Here is a 17,450-nt window from a genome sequence, read left to right on the forward strand (position 1 = left end):
GTTACAAATGGATCTGGTTAGGTTGGAGGTTTGGGCTGGGAAGTGGCAGATGAGGTTCAACATTGAGAAATGTAAGGTAATGCACATGGGGAAGAAAAATCCGGGCTGGGATTATGTATTAAATGGGAGAACACTTGGGACAACTGACGTGGAAAAGGACTTGGGAGTCTTAGTTAAAAGTAAATTCAGCTGTCGTGACCAGTGTCGGGCAGCTGCTGCCAAGGCAAATAAAATCATGGGGTGCATCAATAGGGGCATAGATGCATAGATGCCCACAACAAGGAAATAATTCAACCACTGTACAAATCACTAGTCAGACCACACATGGAATACTGTGTACAGTACTGGGCACCAGTGTACAAGAAGGATATAGGGGAGCTGGAGAGGGTTCAAAGACGGGCAATCAGAGTAATATGGGTTATGGGAGGACTACAGCACCCAGAAAGATTATCAAAATTAGGGTTATTTAGTTTGTAAAAAAAAAAAAGGCTTAGGGGAGACCAAATAACAATGTATAAATATATCAGGGGACCTTACAGAGATCTCTTCCATGATCTATTTATACCCAGGACCTCTGGATCAACTCAGAAGGGACTCATTAGGGTTATAGGTTGAACTTGATGGACTCTTGTCTTTTTCAAACTTATGAAGTATGTTGCTATGTTATATTACTAAAGACATGCATTAAAATGAATTTCTCTTAAAAAATATGATCCTTATCTCAGGTATTAATACATAGGCCCTGATTTACTATTGTAAACCTGACATGTTTTTCGGGTTGTGCGCCAAAATTCTGTCTCATTGCGACAGAAATGACAAAAAATAATAATAATGACAAGGGGGTGTGGTCACAGAAGGGGCGTGTCCCTTTCCACAAAAACCCAACATATTTACTAAGGTTTCCACAGAAAATGTGGTGGAGTTCAGCTGAAAACCCTACAGATCAGAGCATGTGTAAAAAAAACAAAATGCTAAATGTAGGGAAACCTTAGTAAATACCATGGAAAAAATATTGTAGGGAATTAAAACCCACAAAGTAAACTACACAACACTCTTAGTAAATCAGGGCCATAATGTTTAGTAGAGAAACATAAAGTAAATGTATAAATATTTACCATCCATACTCCAATGCTGGCGGAAGGCTCAGCAAAAGGACGCTTGAACAGACGGCACATTTTTAATGCATCCGAGTAAAGTTCAGTCACGTTGTTGAGAACGGCAAGAAGGGCCGCAAGAGGATACACACATGAGAAAAGACTGACATAGCCAAACAACAGGAATAACTCCAAGTAATCATCAAATGTTCCCTAAAAGGCAAAAGACACATAATGTAAAAAAGTACAGTACTGCAATTATAACAGATTTTGGGTGTTTTCACACATATTTGATATTTACAGCTGCAAATTTGGAGCAGTGTTCAATTAGTTTACATTGAAATCTGTAGCTTCAAATCCTGCACATCAAATATGCACAGGATAAAATACATGTGAATACATTATAAAGGGATATTGAGAGGAACATTTTTTTTCATCTCAATATGCCCAGACTGCCGCAATTAAAGCAATTAAAAAATAAACCATAACTTACCTTCTGCCGCACCCCCGGTATCGCTGTCACTGTGCCCGCTGCGATCCTCTTCCTGCTTCAGATGCACAATGTGCAACACTGCAGCTAATTGCTGGCGGCAGAGGTGTCCCACATTGGCCAGAGATTTGTTGAGCAGTAAAATTTGATTTGGCCCAGGAACCAGGAAGAAGATCCAGTCCCGGGCCAAATCTGTCAGCCAATCACTGGCCAAGGTGGGACACCGCTGCTGCCAGTGATTACTTGAGCTGCAGTGTTGTGTGTTGGGCCCCAGAAGCAGGAAGAGGATCGCATTAGAAACCAGGACAACCACTTGAATACAGGCTAAGATCCCAATGAAGGGAAATGTTTTTAAGACCATAACACAAACCTTTTGTAAGGATTCAAATCTAATATCTGTATGATTATAATTATTATTATTTTTTATATTCAAGAGAAACTTTTAATAAACAATAAGGGATACAGAAAGCCAAAAAAAAGGGAAGGTGAGAACACAAGAACAAAAGTGATACAATGGGCAGCCCATCTGCAATACAAGGCAAAATAGGAAAATGTACAAAATTACCAAACTACAGTGTGAAATTGTCCACAGCAGTACATAAGCAGGGCCATGGCCAAGCAACAAAGACTCCACGGCTTGGCAATCAGTGCATGCTACATAAAATGGCTCAATTATCTATCCATGTTGCTTTGTGATTGTATGTCATAAAATATAAAATATATGTTCTGTATAAATGTCCATCTGCATGCACAACTTGTAATTGCGTTACCCTTATCTGTGTGAATACAGCACCTCAAAGTGATTCATCCCTTTTGATCAAAGTACCAGGAGAAGACAGTCTGAGGTATTGCATACAGTGGCTACTTAGGGCAATTAACATGACTGTGCCAATCAATGGAAACGTTTTGCCTGGATGGTAAATGTGACACCTTCCCAGCCACACAGAAAAGAAAAGAACTGGGAATAAAACTAGAATCCTTATTTACAAAAAAGTACTATTAGTTCTATTCCATGGGTTCCGGTAGGGAATGGCGTCTGGTATCCAAAATTAGATCTTGTCCCCAATGCAAGTGCTCCCAGCCCGCCTCAGTCTGCAGTTTTATACCTTGCTTTGGACAGGTGACACCTATAGGTTCAGCCCCATGGCTGGAAAAGGTCCACCACCTTTCCAAGTCATAAATTTATGGACAAAAAATAGAAAAATACCTCCATCTTCCATCATGGGCCAGGCAAAAACATAATGTTCCTATTTTTGGGTTCTCAATCAAATCCTTTTCTATCTATGGGTACCAGGCAAACAGTGTCCATTGATTGGCACAGTCATGTTAATTGCTCCCAACTGGCCACTGTATGCAATAGCTCAGAATATCATCTCCTGGTACTTTGATCAAAAAGAATGAATCCCTTTTTGGTGCTAAATTCATACAGATAAGAGTAATTGAATTACAATTTTTTGCATGCAGATGGACATTTATACAGGACATATATTTTATACTTTATGACATAAAATCACAATGCAAAATGGAAAAATATTTGAGCCATTGTTTGTGACACCTCACCCCAATAAGAGACGTAATGGGATGGGAGGAGGTTCTACCTTGCGTTTAAAGTCTTCCATTTGACATGACACCATAGGTAGACCCAACGTTCCCAAGGCCCAAACAATTGCAATACACATAGTTCCCATTGTGACATTCAATGACAGCATCCTCTGTGCCACTTCATACACTCTCTCTCGAGAATCCCAGTCATACCACTGCTTCTTCAAGAACTGATCAGTATTCATACTCTCTGGCCCCTCCCCATTAACCCCTCGAGGACTAAGGGCGTACAGGTTACGCCCTTACGTCCTGGTACTTAAGGACCGAGGGTGTACCTGTACGCCCGAGTTCTGATAAGGGGTTTGAAGCGTGCTCACGAGCTGAGCATGCTTCATGCCCAGTGAGTCCCGGTTGCTATGAGCAGCCAGGACCCATGGTTAATGGGTCGATTCCTGGCATTAACCCTTTAGATGCTGCAATCAAAGTTGATTGCAGTGTCTAAAATGTAGAGTTAACGCTGTGCAGGTTAGCTCAGGGCAGCTCATCAGGACATCCATGACAAAATCTTGGGTCCCGATCAACTGAGTGGATGGCAGGAGGGCCCTTACCTGTCTCCTCGATGTCCAATCGGTGCTCTGGGGCTCTGGCCAGCAATAGCAGGCTAGAGCAGCAGAACACTGATAACAATGATCAATGCTATGCTATGGCTTAGCCTTGAACAGTGTATGTAATCAAAAGATTGTGTGGTAACACCCTAAACACACACAATTACTTACTTGTGCCTCACCTTTCTCCTTGGACTGGTGGGGTGTGTTAAATGGACCGGTTCCTGGGCAGCAAGAACAGCCAAAAGGACGTACCGTACAGTACCGGACCCCGAGAAGCAGGAGTAGCCGATCAAGCATGGCCTCCTCTTTGGCCTCCAGCAGGGCTGCCTCCCCGACTCCCTCGCTATCCGGGCTTATGGCAGGGATTGACACATATGACCGGCAAGGCACCAACTATGCCACCCTGACTGATGCAGTGGTGGAGTGGATCGTCCCGAGGGTGAAGTGGACTCTCATAGCCACAATACAGTCCACGCTGCAGGAGCTGCAGCACACAGTCTCTATGTATCAGATCTAAATATTGGTGGGGCTAAACTTCTTATATTTGTTGACTTTTCAGCGAAGGCGCCGCAAGCTATTTGTGCCACTCTGCACCACTATGTACAAAAAGAACACCCGCTTTGCCCTGCTATACCCGGCTATCCTGCAGGTGTTTTGGATCCATTGCGACTTACCATTCACCCGACGACACTGCTGCAGGTCTGACTAATGTCCTGGGACCTTCTCCGGGTCATCACCGGAACTCTCCTCCTAATTCTCCATGTCTCACACAGGTGACTTCACCAGGCCCCCACATGGATTCTTCTGTTCTGCCCCCTGCTGACAGGAATCCGGACCCTTGGTGTCTTTCCCTGAAGGATCGGAGGGATCGCTGATCTTCTTTTCATGAGACCACCAGATCGATCAGATTCATCAGATTTCCGGGTTCCAGATACTGGTTTGGGTTGGAACTGCTGACCAGATGTGCTGTTTAACCCCATAAGGACTCAGGGTTTTTCTGTTTTTGCACTTTCGTTTTTTCCTCCTTACTTTTTAAAAATGAGAACCCTTTCAATTCTGCACCTAAAATTTAAATTTTATGGCTTATGTTTTGCACCACCAATCCTACTTTGCAGTGACAGTCATTTTACCCAAAAATCCACGGCGAAACAGAAAAAAAATTAATTGTGCGACAAAATTTAAGAAAAAATGCAATTTTGTAACTTTTGGTGGCTTCCGTTTCTACGCAGTGCATTTTTGGGCAATAATTACACCTTTCTTTATTTTGTAGTCCATACAATTAAAAGGATACTCTACTTATAAAGGTTTGATTTTGTCTTCTAGAAAGCTGCCGGGACCAACCCACTATGACGCGGGGTCATGGTTGTTCTATGTGACTTTAGATACCTAACTGCCTCTGATAGGATTTCTATATTCATTTTCACACCTCCATGCAGATAGTCTCATGGAATGTGAAGGGGTTAAGGTCCCCCCTTAAGAGCAGCTTAGTCTTAAAGGGGTACTCCGCCCCTAGACATCTTATCCCTATCCAAAGGATAGGGGATAAGATGTCAGATTGCCGCGGTCCCGCTGCTGGGGACCCCTGGGATCCCCGCTGCGGCACTGCGCTATCATTACAGCACAGAGCGAGTTCACTCTGCACGTAATGACGGGCAATACAGGGGCCGGAGCATCGTTACGTCAGGGCTCCACCCCTCGTGACATCACGGCCCGCCCCTTTCAATACAAGTCTATGGGAGGGGGCGTGGCGGTCGTCACGCCCTCTGCTATAGACTTGCATTAAGGTGATGTCACGAGGGGCGGAGCCATGACGTCACGCTGCTCTGTCCCCTGTATCGCCCCTCATTACGCACAGAACTCTCTCTCTCTGTGCTGTAATGATAGCGGGGTGCCGCAGTGGGGATCCCGGGGGTCCCCAGCAGCGGAACCGTGGCGATCTGACATCTTATACCCTATCCTTTGGATAGGGGATAAGAAGTCTAGGGGCGGAGTACCCCTTTAAGAAATCTAAAGCGAATCTCTCCAGAGATTGTTCTGCTATAGGAGACCCACTTAGAGGCTGATGACTTCAGCCGTATGTGTATATGCTGGGTGGGAAGGGTAGAGGGGGCACCCGCAAGGCCGGTATAATGATCCTCTTCCTCAAGGCTTTTGACTATGATCTTCAATTAGTCACAGTGGACGATATTGGCAAGTACTGTTGTGTTAGAATAAAGACGGCTTCTGACAAATTAGAAATTTCTAGTGTGTATGGTCCTAATGAAAATAATGGTCCCTTCTTTGCTGACTTAGCAAATAGACTAGCTGTCCATGCCACCCGTCACAAGATAGTAGCGGGGGATTTTAACCCCTTAAGAACATAGCCCATTTGAGCCTTAAGGACGCAGCCAATTTTATTTTTCCGTTTTTTTTCTCCTCGCCTTCTAAAAATCATAACTCTTTTATATTTTCATCCACAGACTAGTATGAGGGCTTATTTATTTTTTTGTCCTTTGCAATGACATCACTCACTTTACCATAAAATGTATGGCGCAATAAAAAAAATTACTATTTGTGTGGGGAAATTAAAAAAAGAAGACCACAATTTAGCAAATTGTGGAAGGTTTTGTTTTCACGCTGTACAATTTACAGTAAAAATTACATGTTTTTTTTATTCTGTGTGTTAATACAAATAAAATGATACAGTGGGGATCAAAAGTTTGGTAAACCCAGGTAAAAAATTGTATTAATGTTCATAAAGAAGACATATGTCAACAAAAGTTAGATTTTATTTCCATCATTTACACTTTCAAAATAACAGAAAAAAAAAAATGGCGTCTGCAAAAGTTTGAGTACCCTGCAAAGTTAATATCTTGTACTGCCACCTCTGGCAAGTATCACAGCATGTAAACACTTTTTGTAGCCAGCCAAGAGTCTTTCAATTCTTGTTTGAGGTATCTTTGCCCATTCTTCCTTATAAAAGTCTTCCAGTTCTTTTAGATTTCTGGACTGTCTGTCACGGACTGCTCTTTTAACCTGTTCAGGACGTGGGGCATATGCATATGCCCTGCATCCCGATTCCTTCAGGACGCAGGGCGTATGCATACGCCCGTGGGAATTCCGGTCCCCGCCGCTAGGCGGTTGGGGACCGGACCTGGATGCACAGCTCCGAGGGAGGTTCTGAGACCCCCCCATGTCGTCGATCGGAGAAAATCGCATGTCAATTCAGACATGCGATTTTCTGCTTTTGCGGGCGGATCGGGTCTCTGGTGACCCGATCAACCGGAAAATAGGGATGATCGGAGCTGTCAGTGACAGCCCCAATCATCCTGAGGGATAGGAGCGAGGTCGCAGTGCTATGATCTCCTCCTATCCCCTGCCATTGGTCAGAACTGAATTCTGACCAATGGCAGTGCAGGACGGTGGGTTACATAGTTAGTACGGTCAAAAAAAGACATACGTCCATCAAGTTCAACCAGGGAATTGAAGGGTAGGGGTGTGGTGGGATATTGGGGGAAGGGATGGGATTTTATATTTCTGCATAAGCATTAGTGTTATTTTGTTCCAGGAATGTATCTAACCCTGTTTTAAATTTATTAATCGTTCCTGCTGTGACTAGTTCCTGAGGTAGACTGTTCCATAAATTCACAGTTCTTATGGTAAACCATGGCAACCCCCCATTCTGCCCACCCCTGGATGTCGGGCAGAACGGGGAGAGAATGTCTGGGCATGCTGGGAGTTGTAGTTTTGCAACATCTGGAGGGTCACAGTTTGGAGACCACTGTTACAGTTATGTCCAAACGGTAGCCCTCCAGATGTTGCCAAACAACTTCAGATGTCCCTTCAGATTTTGCAATTTTCATGAAATTCTTGAAAATTGCTGCTCTACTTTGAAGCCCTCTAATTTTTTCAAAAAGTAAAAATATGTCCAATTTATGATGCCTACATAAAGTGGACATATTGTATTTGTGAATAAAAATAAAATTTATTTGGAATATTCATTTTCCGTACAAGCAGAGAGCTTCAAAGTTAGAAAAATGCTAAATTTTCTAAATTTTCATGAAATTTTGGGATTTTTCACCAAAAAAGGATGCAAGTAACGACGAAAATTTACCACCAAAATAAAGTAGAATATGTCACGAAAAAACAATCTCAGAATCAGAATATTCGGTAAAAGCATTTTAGAGTTATTAATTCGTAAAGTGACGGTGGTCAGAATTGCGAAAAAGGACTCAGTCCTTAAGGTGAAAAAGGGCTGTGTCCTTAAGGGGTTAAGGTCTATCCTTAGATTTTCAATTATATTGATGTCAGGAGACTGTGAAGGCCATGGCAAAACCTTCAGTTTACGCCTCTAGATGAAATCCTCCGTGGATTTCGAGGTGTGTTTAGGATCATTATCCATTTGTAGAAGCCATCCTCTCTTTTTCAGCTTTTTCACAGATGGCATCAAGTTAGCATCCAAAATTTGCTGAAATAATATTGAATCCATGACACTGGCAGGTCTCCGCTTTGCAAAGGGGGCAGTGCATGCTATAAATTCTGCAGGGTGCCCAAACTTTTGCAGATGCCATTTTTTTTGTTTTCTGTTATTTTGAAAGTGTAAATGATGGAAATAAAATCTAACTTTTGTTGACATATTATAAGAATGTCTAATCTATAATTTGATGCCTTTTGGAGATTTTTCTATCTTTCCTTGGCTTCTTTATGCACATTAATACAAACTTTTACCTGGGGTGCCCAAACTTTTGATCCCCACTGTATCTATACATTAAATAATAGACATGTAAATACAATTTTATGAGGCGACCAAGGGGCAAGCCCTGCAGGAGAGCCCTGTGGAGATGGAGGGACTCTAGCTGAGGGGACTTAACACAAGGGACAGGGCCAGGTCCTGTACCGGGACACCAGATTAGGATATATCATTGTGTTTGTTACTCATTAATGTTTATATCCTTATAACCAATAAATCTGCATGCTTTTCAAATACCTGTGTATTATCAGGGCCGGCTTTGCCTATAGACAAAGTAGGCTGCCGCCTATAGCGCCTTCTTGAGGTGGGCGATGCTCTGCCTGTTGCCGCAACCGCCCAGCGCCGACGAGATAACACATGCAAGCAAAAAGCTGCACCCCCATATAATTATATCCCCTGCCCAGCATGTTGATAGAGGAGCAGGGCCGCCCCCCCCCCGCATACCCCACAACCCCCGACCGCATTCAGCTTCTCCGCGCGGCCGCGCTCACCATTCTAATTGCCCGCCCGCAGTGACTTCCAACCAGAAACAGCTTGCTGCGGGCCGGCACTGGATGACGCCCCTGACGCTGCGCAGGGGGACGTCACTCGTCATCACTGGAGCGCGCGCCACTCGTCCTCATCGGAGCTGCTGGGGAAAAGAAGACAAGCTGCCTGCCCTGCCCGGAGGAATCGGACAGGTGAGGCGGCAGCTTAGGGGGGTGGGGGGGCTAATGAAATCGTACAGGGAGGGGGCGGGGGGAATCGCACAGGGGGGGGAGAGGAGAGGAGGTTTAATGAAATTGCATAGGGGGGGGAGAGGAGAGGTGGGGGGGAGAGGAGAGGTGGGGGGAGATGGTTAATGAAATTGCACAGGGGAGGAGAGGAGGGGGAAGGGTTAATGAAATTGCATAGGGGGAGAGGAGAGGTGGGGGGGGGTAATGAAATTGCACAGGGGGGGGGAGGAGGGGAGTGGAAGGTTAATGAAATTGCTCAGGGGGGGGAGGGGGGTGGTTAATGAAATCGCATAGGGGGAGGAGGAGAAGGAGGGGGATGGGGGGGTTAACGAAATTGCATGGGGGGGGATGGAGGGGTTAATGAAATGGTACAGAGGGAGGAGGGGGTGGGGGGTTAATGAAATGCCACTGGGGAGAAGGGGGAAAAATGCAGGGTCTAACATGTTTGTCCCACAGATGCTGAAGAAAGGAAGTTTTGGCTGGAAGAAGACATCATGGCGGTCTGAGCCGGATGGAGAAGAAAAGGAAAGAGGACGACGCTGATCAGAAAAGATTGTGAGTCCCTAAATATAATTTTAATCACTTATATGGTATACAGATCTGTATACAGCTGGTATATACCTCTATATTAGTTTTTCCCAGCCAGGGTGCCTCCAGATGTTGCAAAACTATAACTCCCAGCATGCCCAGACAGCCTTTGGCTGTCCGAGCATGCTGGGAATTGTAGTTTTGCAACAGCTGGAGGCACCCTGGTTGGGAAATACTGATCTAATCCCTCTGTGTGTGATATTGTCTGCTGAGAAGGGGGTTTGTTACAGTGTGTAAACCCAGTAGTAAGGAGATTACATGAGGAGGAGGTTTGTTATAGTGTGTCGTCCCAGTCGTAAGGAGATTACATGAGGAGGGGGTTTGTTACAGTGCGTCACTCCAGTACAGTGGTCCCTCAACATACGATGGTAATTCGTTCCAAACGACCCATCGTTTGTCGAATCCATCGTATGTTGAGGGATACGTGCAATGTAAAAAGTGCATTTAATACTCACCTGTCCCTGCCGCTCCGGACCGCGTCCTCACCGCTCCCGATGCTGTCCCATGGGCTCCAGATGCTGTCCCGCTGCTTCGGGATCCTTCGGCTTCTTCCGCATCTTCTCCAGTGTCCGGGCCTCGCTTTCTGCTGAGCAGCGGGGATAGGTAAGTGAACCTGTCCGGGATGCTTAAACTGCTATCCGACAGCAGCTTAAGAATTTTTCGCTGTCTGATAGCAGTTAATGCGATGGCCCCAACATATAAAAGCATCGTATGTCGATGCTGACATCGACATGTGATGGTCTCTGAGAGGCCATCGTATGTCGATTTGATCATATGTCGGGGCCATCGCATGTCGGGGGGTTACTGTAGTAAGGAGATTTACATGATGAGGAGGTTTGTTACAGTGTGTAACCCCAGTAGTAAGGAGATTACATGAGGAGGGGGTTTGTTACAGTGTCACCCCAGTAGTAAGGAGATTACATGAGGAGGAGGTTTGTTACAGTGTGTCACCCCAGTAGTAAGGAGATTACATGAGGAGGAAGTTTGTTATAGTGTGTCACCCCAGTAGTAAGGTGATTGCATGAAGAGGAGTTTTTTTTACAGTGTGTCACCCCAGTAGTAAGGGGATTACATGAAGAGGAGGTTTTTTACAGTGTGTCACCCAGTCGTAAAAAGATTACTAGAGATGAGCGAATTTACAGTAAATTCGGTTCGTCACGAACTTCTCGGCTCGGCAGTTGATGACTTTTCCTGCGTAAATTAGTTCAACCTTCAGGTGCTCCGGTGGGCTGGAAAAGGTGGATACATTCCTAGGAAAGAGTCTCCTAGGACTGTGTCCACCTTTTCCAGCCCACCGGAAAGCTGAACTAATTTATGCAGGAAAAGACATCAACTGCCGAGCCGAGAAGCTTGTGACGAATCGAATTTACTGTAAGTTCGCCCATCTCTAGAGATTACACGAGGAGGAGGTTTGTTATAGTGTGTCAACCCAGTAGTAAGGAGATTAAATGAGGAGGGGGTTTGTTACAGTGTGTCATCCCAGTAGTAAGGAGATTAAATGAGGAGGGGGTTTGTTACAGTGTGTCAGCCCAGTAGTAAGGTTGGGCACGTCAAAGGGCGGAGCCAGTGGGCGGGTTCAAGGGGGGCGGAAAAATTTACTTTCGCCTAGGGCGGCAAAAATCCTTGCACCAGCCCTGTGTATTATTGAATACTGCTAAACTACATCCTTAGCGTTAATGTCATCCCGTCATAAAAATAACTTGTTGATATCTAAGGAAATAGACTCAGATGTGAATTGTAATGATTGGCTTTGTCTACAACTCACCAGGTCATAATTTTGATAATTTTCTAAAATTGTAATTTTTAATAATTCATTTTATGACCATGATTCCTAATTGAGTTATTACCGCACAACATAATGTGCCCATGGTCCTAAAGCTTTTTAGGGGGCAATTTTCCACCTACTAACATTAGCCTAACTGCCACTTCTGTCCGTGTCAGGAACTGTCCAGAGCAGGAGAGGTTTACTATGGAAATTTGATCCTGCTCTAGAAAGTTCCTGACACGGACATAAGTGGCGGCAAGGAATGCCATGTCTGACTGGAAAGAACTACACAACTTTCCTAAGAGCAGAAGTAAGATTCTTACAAAGTTTTGGTAAGAGACACAAAAATGGTATTCCATTTAATTAAGACTAATTGGGACAATGTGGATGGAATTATACCATTTAGATTGGTGAAAAAATTAATAAAATAAAATAATTAATTATCTCAATAATGAGATTATAGTGTTAGGATATTGTGATGCTTCCTTCTACCTGCAGAAGGATCAAGACTCATAATCTATCAAAGCATTAAAGGGGTATTCCAGGCCAAAACTTTTTTTTATATATCAACTGGCTCCGGAAAGTTAAACAGATTTGTAAATTACTTCTATTAAAAAATCTTAATCCTTCCAATAGTTATTAGCTTCTGAAGTTGAGTTGTTGTTTTCTGTCTAACTGCTCTCTGATGACTCACGTCCCGGAAGCTGTGCAGTTCCTATGGGGATATTCTCCCATCATGCACAGCTCCAGGGATGTGACATCATCATTGAGCAGTTAGACAGAAAACTTCAGAAGCTAATAACTATTGGAAGGATTAAGATTTTTTAATAGAAGTAATTTACAAATCTGTTTAACTTTCCAGAGCCAGTTAATATATATAAAAAAAAGGTTTTGCCTGGAATACCCCTTTAACCCCTTAAGGACTCAGCCCATTTTGGCCTTAAGGACTCGGACAATTTAATTTTTACGTTTTCATTTTTTCCTCCTCGCCTTCTAAAAATCATAACTCTTTTATATTTTCATCCACAGACTAGTATGAGGGCTTGTTTTTTGCGCGACCAGTTGTCCTTTGTAATGACATAACTCATTATATCATAAAATGTATGGCGCAACCAAAAAACACTATTTTTGTGGGGAAATTAAAACGAAAAACGCAATTTTGCTAATTTTGGAAGGTTTCGTTTTCACGCCGTACAATTTATGGTAAAAATGACATGTGTTCTTTATTCTGAGGGTCAATACGATTAAAATGATACCCATTATTACATACTTTTATATTATTGTTGCGCTTAAAAAAAATCACAAACTTTTTAACCAAATTAGTACGTTTATAATCCCTTTATTTTGATGACCCCTAACTTTTTTATTTTTCCGTATAAGCGGCGGTATGGGGGCTCATTTTTTGCGCCATGATCTGTACTTTTTTTTGATACCACATTTGCACATAAAAAACTTTTAATACATTTTTTATAATTTTTTTTTAAATAAAATTTATTAAAAAAGTAGGAATTTTTGACTTTTTATTTTTTTTTTCGTTCACGCCGTTAACCGTACGGGATCATTAACATTTTATTTTAATAGTTCGGACATTTACGCATGCGGCAATACCAAATATGTCTATAAAAAAAATTACGCTTTTTGGGGGTAAAATAGGAAAAAACGGACGTTTTACTTTTTTATTGGGGGAGGGGATTTTTCACTTTTTTTTTACTTTTACTTTTACATTTTTTTTTACACTTGAATAGTCCCCATAGGGGACTATTCATAGCAATACCATGATTGCTAATACTGATCTGTTCTATGTATAGGACATAGAACAGATCAGTATTATCGGTCATCTTCTGCTCTGGTCAGAGCAGGAGACGCCGGGAGCCGCACGGAGGAAGGAGAGGGGACCTCCGTGCGGCGTTATGAATGATCGGATCCCCGCAGCAGCGCTGAGGGCGATCCGATCATTCATTCAAATCGCGCACTGCCGCAGATGCCGGGATCTGTATTGATCCCGGCACCTGAGGGGTTAATGGCGGACGCCCGCGAGATCGCGGGTGTCGGCCATTGCCGGCGGGTCCCTGGCTGCGATCAGCAGCCGGGATCAGCCGCGCATGACACGGGCATCGCTCCGATGCCCGCGGTTATGCTTAGGACGTAAATGTACGTCCTGGTGCGTTAAGTACCACCGCACCAGGACGTACATTTACGTCCTGCGTCCTTAAGGGGTTAAATAATTGCTTATACATATTGATAGAATTCCTACTTGCCAAGCTAAGTGTTATAACTATATTTCCCACACAGGAAACTTGTTTCAGGTTCTTCCTCCTAAAATATAGAGCAAGATCATATATCTCTGCTCATTGTCTTAAAGTCTTACCAAGATAATGTATAGAAAATAGTCCAGAATGGGGGGGGGGGGAAGTATATCAAAATTCTTCCATATTTATATCTTAGATGGATTTCCCCATTCTTGGAATCATGTGATTTGTAGTTGGTTAGAAGGGGGTGGGGAGTGTATTTAGCATTCCATATTGAGATGTCTATGATTAGATATTGCCCATCTTAATATCATGAGCTTCCTCTGGATAGAGTGATATGTAACCTTTTTATTATATGATATTCTAACCTAGTGGCTTTTGTTTATTGTAACAAGTTACTACCCACATGTATTGTTCTACTTTTATGTAGTCAATTAACAATCTTGTACTGTTTACTAATATCTAATTGATATTCATTGTGTTTATTACTCATTTATGTTTATAATTTTATAACCAATAAATCTGCATACTTTATAATACCTGTGTATTATTGTATATTGCAAAACTACATCCTTAAGCGTTTCTGTCATCCCATCATAAAAAGAACTTGTTAATATCTGAGGAAATAGTCAGACTCAGATGTGAATTGTATTGATTAGCTTTGTCTACAATTCACCAGGTCATAATTTTGATATTTTTAATAATTTTCATAATTTTTTATTTTTCATAATTAATAATTTTTATGACCATAATTCATAATTGAGTTATTACCGCACGACAGAGAGGAGGACACAGGGGGACGCTGTGTGCGCAGTGCGCACGCAGGCTTCCCTTCCCCCTTGTGCCATCAGTCATAAGGGCACAGGCCGGGGTGGGACATTTAAAAAAAAAATCCCGCGGCACCACGGGCACACACAGGTGTTGTGGCACCACGGTTGGGAATCACTGCCCTAGAGTCTACATCACCATCTCCCTGTCATATACATGGGACATTTAGGAAAGAATGATATGTGTTTACAAAATGTTTCCTTGTGCTGAGCAGTGCCATTGGCAGAGGAGTAGTAGCAATAAATATCACCGCTTTTGCAAACTTTCTGGATGAAGTGTACAGCAATGCCCTGGGTGTCGGTACCTGCTGGAGTGCTGTGGAAGGAGAGTGAGCAGGGTGGGGAGAGCTGTGATGAAAGGCTGAGGGAAACCATTGTATTTTGGGAATTGTGGTACTGAGCAATTGCTCAATCAGGAAGCACAGTGATTATTTGACAGAAGAGACCCACAAACACACAAAACTATTTTTTTATGTGGTTTCAGAGCAGGGCAGACAGGTAAACAATGCTATATGCGTCTGCATATATATATATATATATATATATATATTTTTTTTTATTTATTTTTTTTCTTAACCTGATGTCAGGATACCCCTTTAACCCTTCAGAATGGTAACAAGGGGATTTCATGGTGTCTACTGTTGTTACCAAGCTCCAAAGAGTCTTCCTCCATTGTGCACAGCTATCTCTTATTCTCTCCATTTCATGGGGTGGGATCAAAGCTGGGTTGTTTGATAGCATTACTCTCAAGCAGATATGCGGCCATGCCTTTCTTTTTAACCCCTTAACGACGCAGGACGTATATTTACGTCCTGCGCCGGCTCCCGCGATATGAAGCAGGATCGCGCCTCGATCCCGCATCATATCGCGTGGGTCCCGGCGCTAATCAACGGCCGGGACCCGCGGCTAATACCACACATCGCCGATCGCGGCGATGTGCGGTATTAACCCTTTAGAAGCGGCGGTCAAAGCTGACCGCCGCTTCTAAAGTGAAACTGAAAGTATCCCGGCTGCTTAGTCGGGCTGTTCGGGACCGCCGCGGTGAAATCGCGGCGTCCCGAACAGCTGATCGGACACCGGGAGAGCTCTTACCTGCCTCCTCGGTGTCCGATCGACGAATGACTGCTCCGTGCCTGAGATCCAGGCAGGAGCAGTCAAGCGCCGATAATGCTGATCACAGGCGTGTTAATACACGCCTGTGATCAGGATGAGAGATCAGTGTGTGCAGTGTTATAGGTCCCTATGGGACCTATAACACTGCAAAAAAAATGTAAAAAAAAAGTGTTAATAAAGGTCATTTAACCCCTTCCCTAATAAAAGTTTGAATCACCCCCCTTTTCCCATAAAAAAAAATAAAACAGTGTAAAAAAAAATAAAAATAAACATATGTGGTATCGCCGCGTGCGTAAATGTCCGAACTATAAAAATATATCATTAATTAAGCCAACGGTCAATGGCGTACGCGCAAAAAAATTCCAAATTCCAAAAAAGCGTATTTTGGTAACTTTTTATAACATTAAAAAATGAATAAAAAGTGATCAAAAAGTCAGATCAAAACAAAAATCATACCAATAAAAACTTCAGATCACGGCGCAAAAAATGAGTCCTCATACCGCCCCGTACGTGGAAAAATAAAAAAGTTATAGGGGTCAGAAGATGACATTTTTAAACGTATAAATTTTCCTGCATGTAGTTATGATTTTTTCCAGAAGTGCGACAAAATCAAACCTATATAAGTAGGGTATCATTTTAACCGTATGGACCTACAGAATAATGATAAGGTGTAATTTTTACCGAAATATGAACTGCGTAGAAACGGAAGCCCCCAAAAGTTACAAAATGGCGTTTTTTTTTTCGATTTTGTCGCACAATGATTTTTTTTCCGTTTCGCCGTGCATTTTTGGGTAAAATGACTAATGTCACTGCAAAGTAGAATTGGCGACGCAAAAAATAAGCCATAATATGGATTTTTAGGTGGAAAATTGAAAGGGTTATGATTTTTAAAAGGTAAGGAGGAAAAAACGAAAGTGCAAAAACGGAAAAACCCTGAGTCCTTAAGGGGTTAAAGATGTAGTACACTCACAGGTACTTTCTTTCCCTTACTTATTTGGCAAAAGACAGGATAACACATACATCTCTCTGTTCTGCCATGATGTAGTGATAAAGAAAGTGCACTGGACTGACCAGGCACTTTCATCACAGGCACTTTCATCACAGCCCTCCCCACCCTGCTCACTCTCCTTTCATAGCACTCCAGCAGGTACTGACACCCAGGGCATTGCTGTGCACTTCATCCAGAAAGTCTGCAAAAGCGGTGATATTTATTGCTTCTACTCCTCTGCCAATGGCACTGCTCAGCACAAGGAAACATTTTGTAAACACATATCATTCTTTCCTAAATGTCCCATGTATATGACAGGGTGATGGCAATGTAGACTATAGGGCACATGCAGACTCTGGGATTTACAAATGAAGAGTTATTATTTTTATTATTATTTACAGTACACTGCTATAGATTGCATGTGGAGTGAGAATCCTACTGAGAAGCCAGTACTGAAATTGTAAATAGGATCATCTTGGCACAATATTATTTCACTGAAATTGAGGGGAAAAAAAGGCAGACCTCCCTTCTTTTGCTACTGGCAAAGTGTAGCAATTTTTATTTTCTAATATTAAAGTACCATCTAGTATTAAAAAAAGGCATTCAATTCTTATAAAAGTGATGAAATATTGCATCACTAGAACCTTACCAGTGCTTTACCAGGGTTGCCAAAATGACCACTGTGCAGGGAACACAGTAAATAGACTATCAGAGCTCAATTAGCATCTTCATTCTCAGAAT

At 42.8% G+C, this 17,450-nt stretch overlaps 1 protein-coding gene across 5 annotated transcripts in view; it reads right to left on the reverse strand.

Annotated features, from left to right (window-relative positions):
- Window positions 1-17,450, reverse strand: part of ANO10 (anoctamin 10) — a 687,222-nt gene that overhangs the window by 326,471 nt on the left and 343,301 nt on the right. For all 5 annotated transcript variants that reach the window (XM_056520224.1, XM_056520226.1, XM_056520225.1 and 2 more), the window contains one exon: window positions 1,116-1,307. In XM_056520224.1, coding sequence (XP_056376199.1) covers window positions 1,116-1,307 — 192 coding nt within the window. The remainder of the gene's footprint in view (window positions 1-1,115; window positions 1,308-17,450) is intronic.

This window comes from Hyla sarda, chromosome 5 (assembly GCF_029499605.1).
Source record: "Hyla sarda isolate aHylSar1 chromosome 5, aHylSar1.hap1, whole genome shotgun sequence".
In the NCBI taxonomy this organism is placed as follows: Eukaryota; Metazoa; Chordata; class Amphibia; order Anura; family Hylidae; genus Hyla; species Hyla sarda.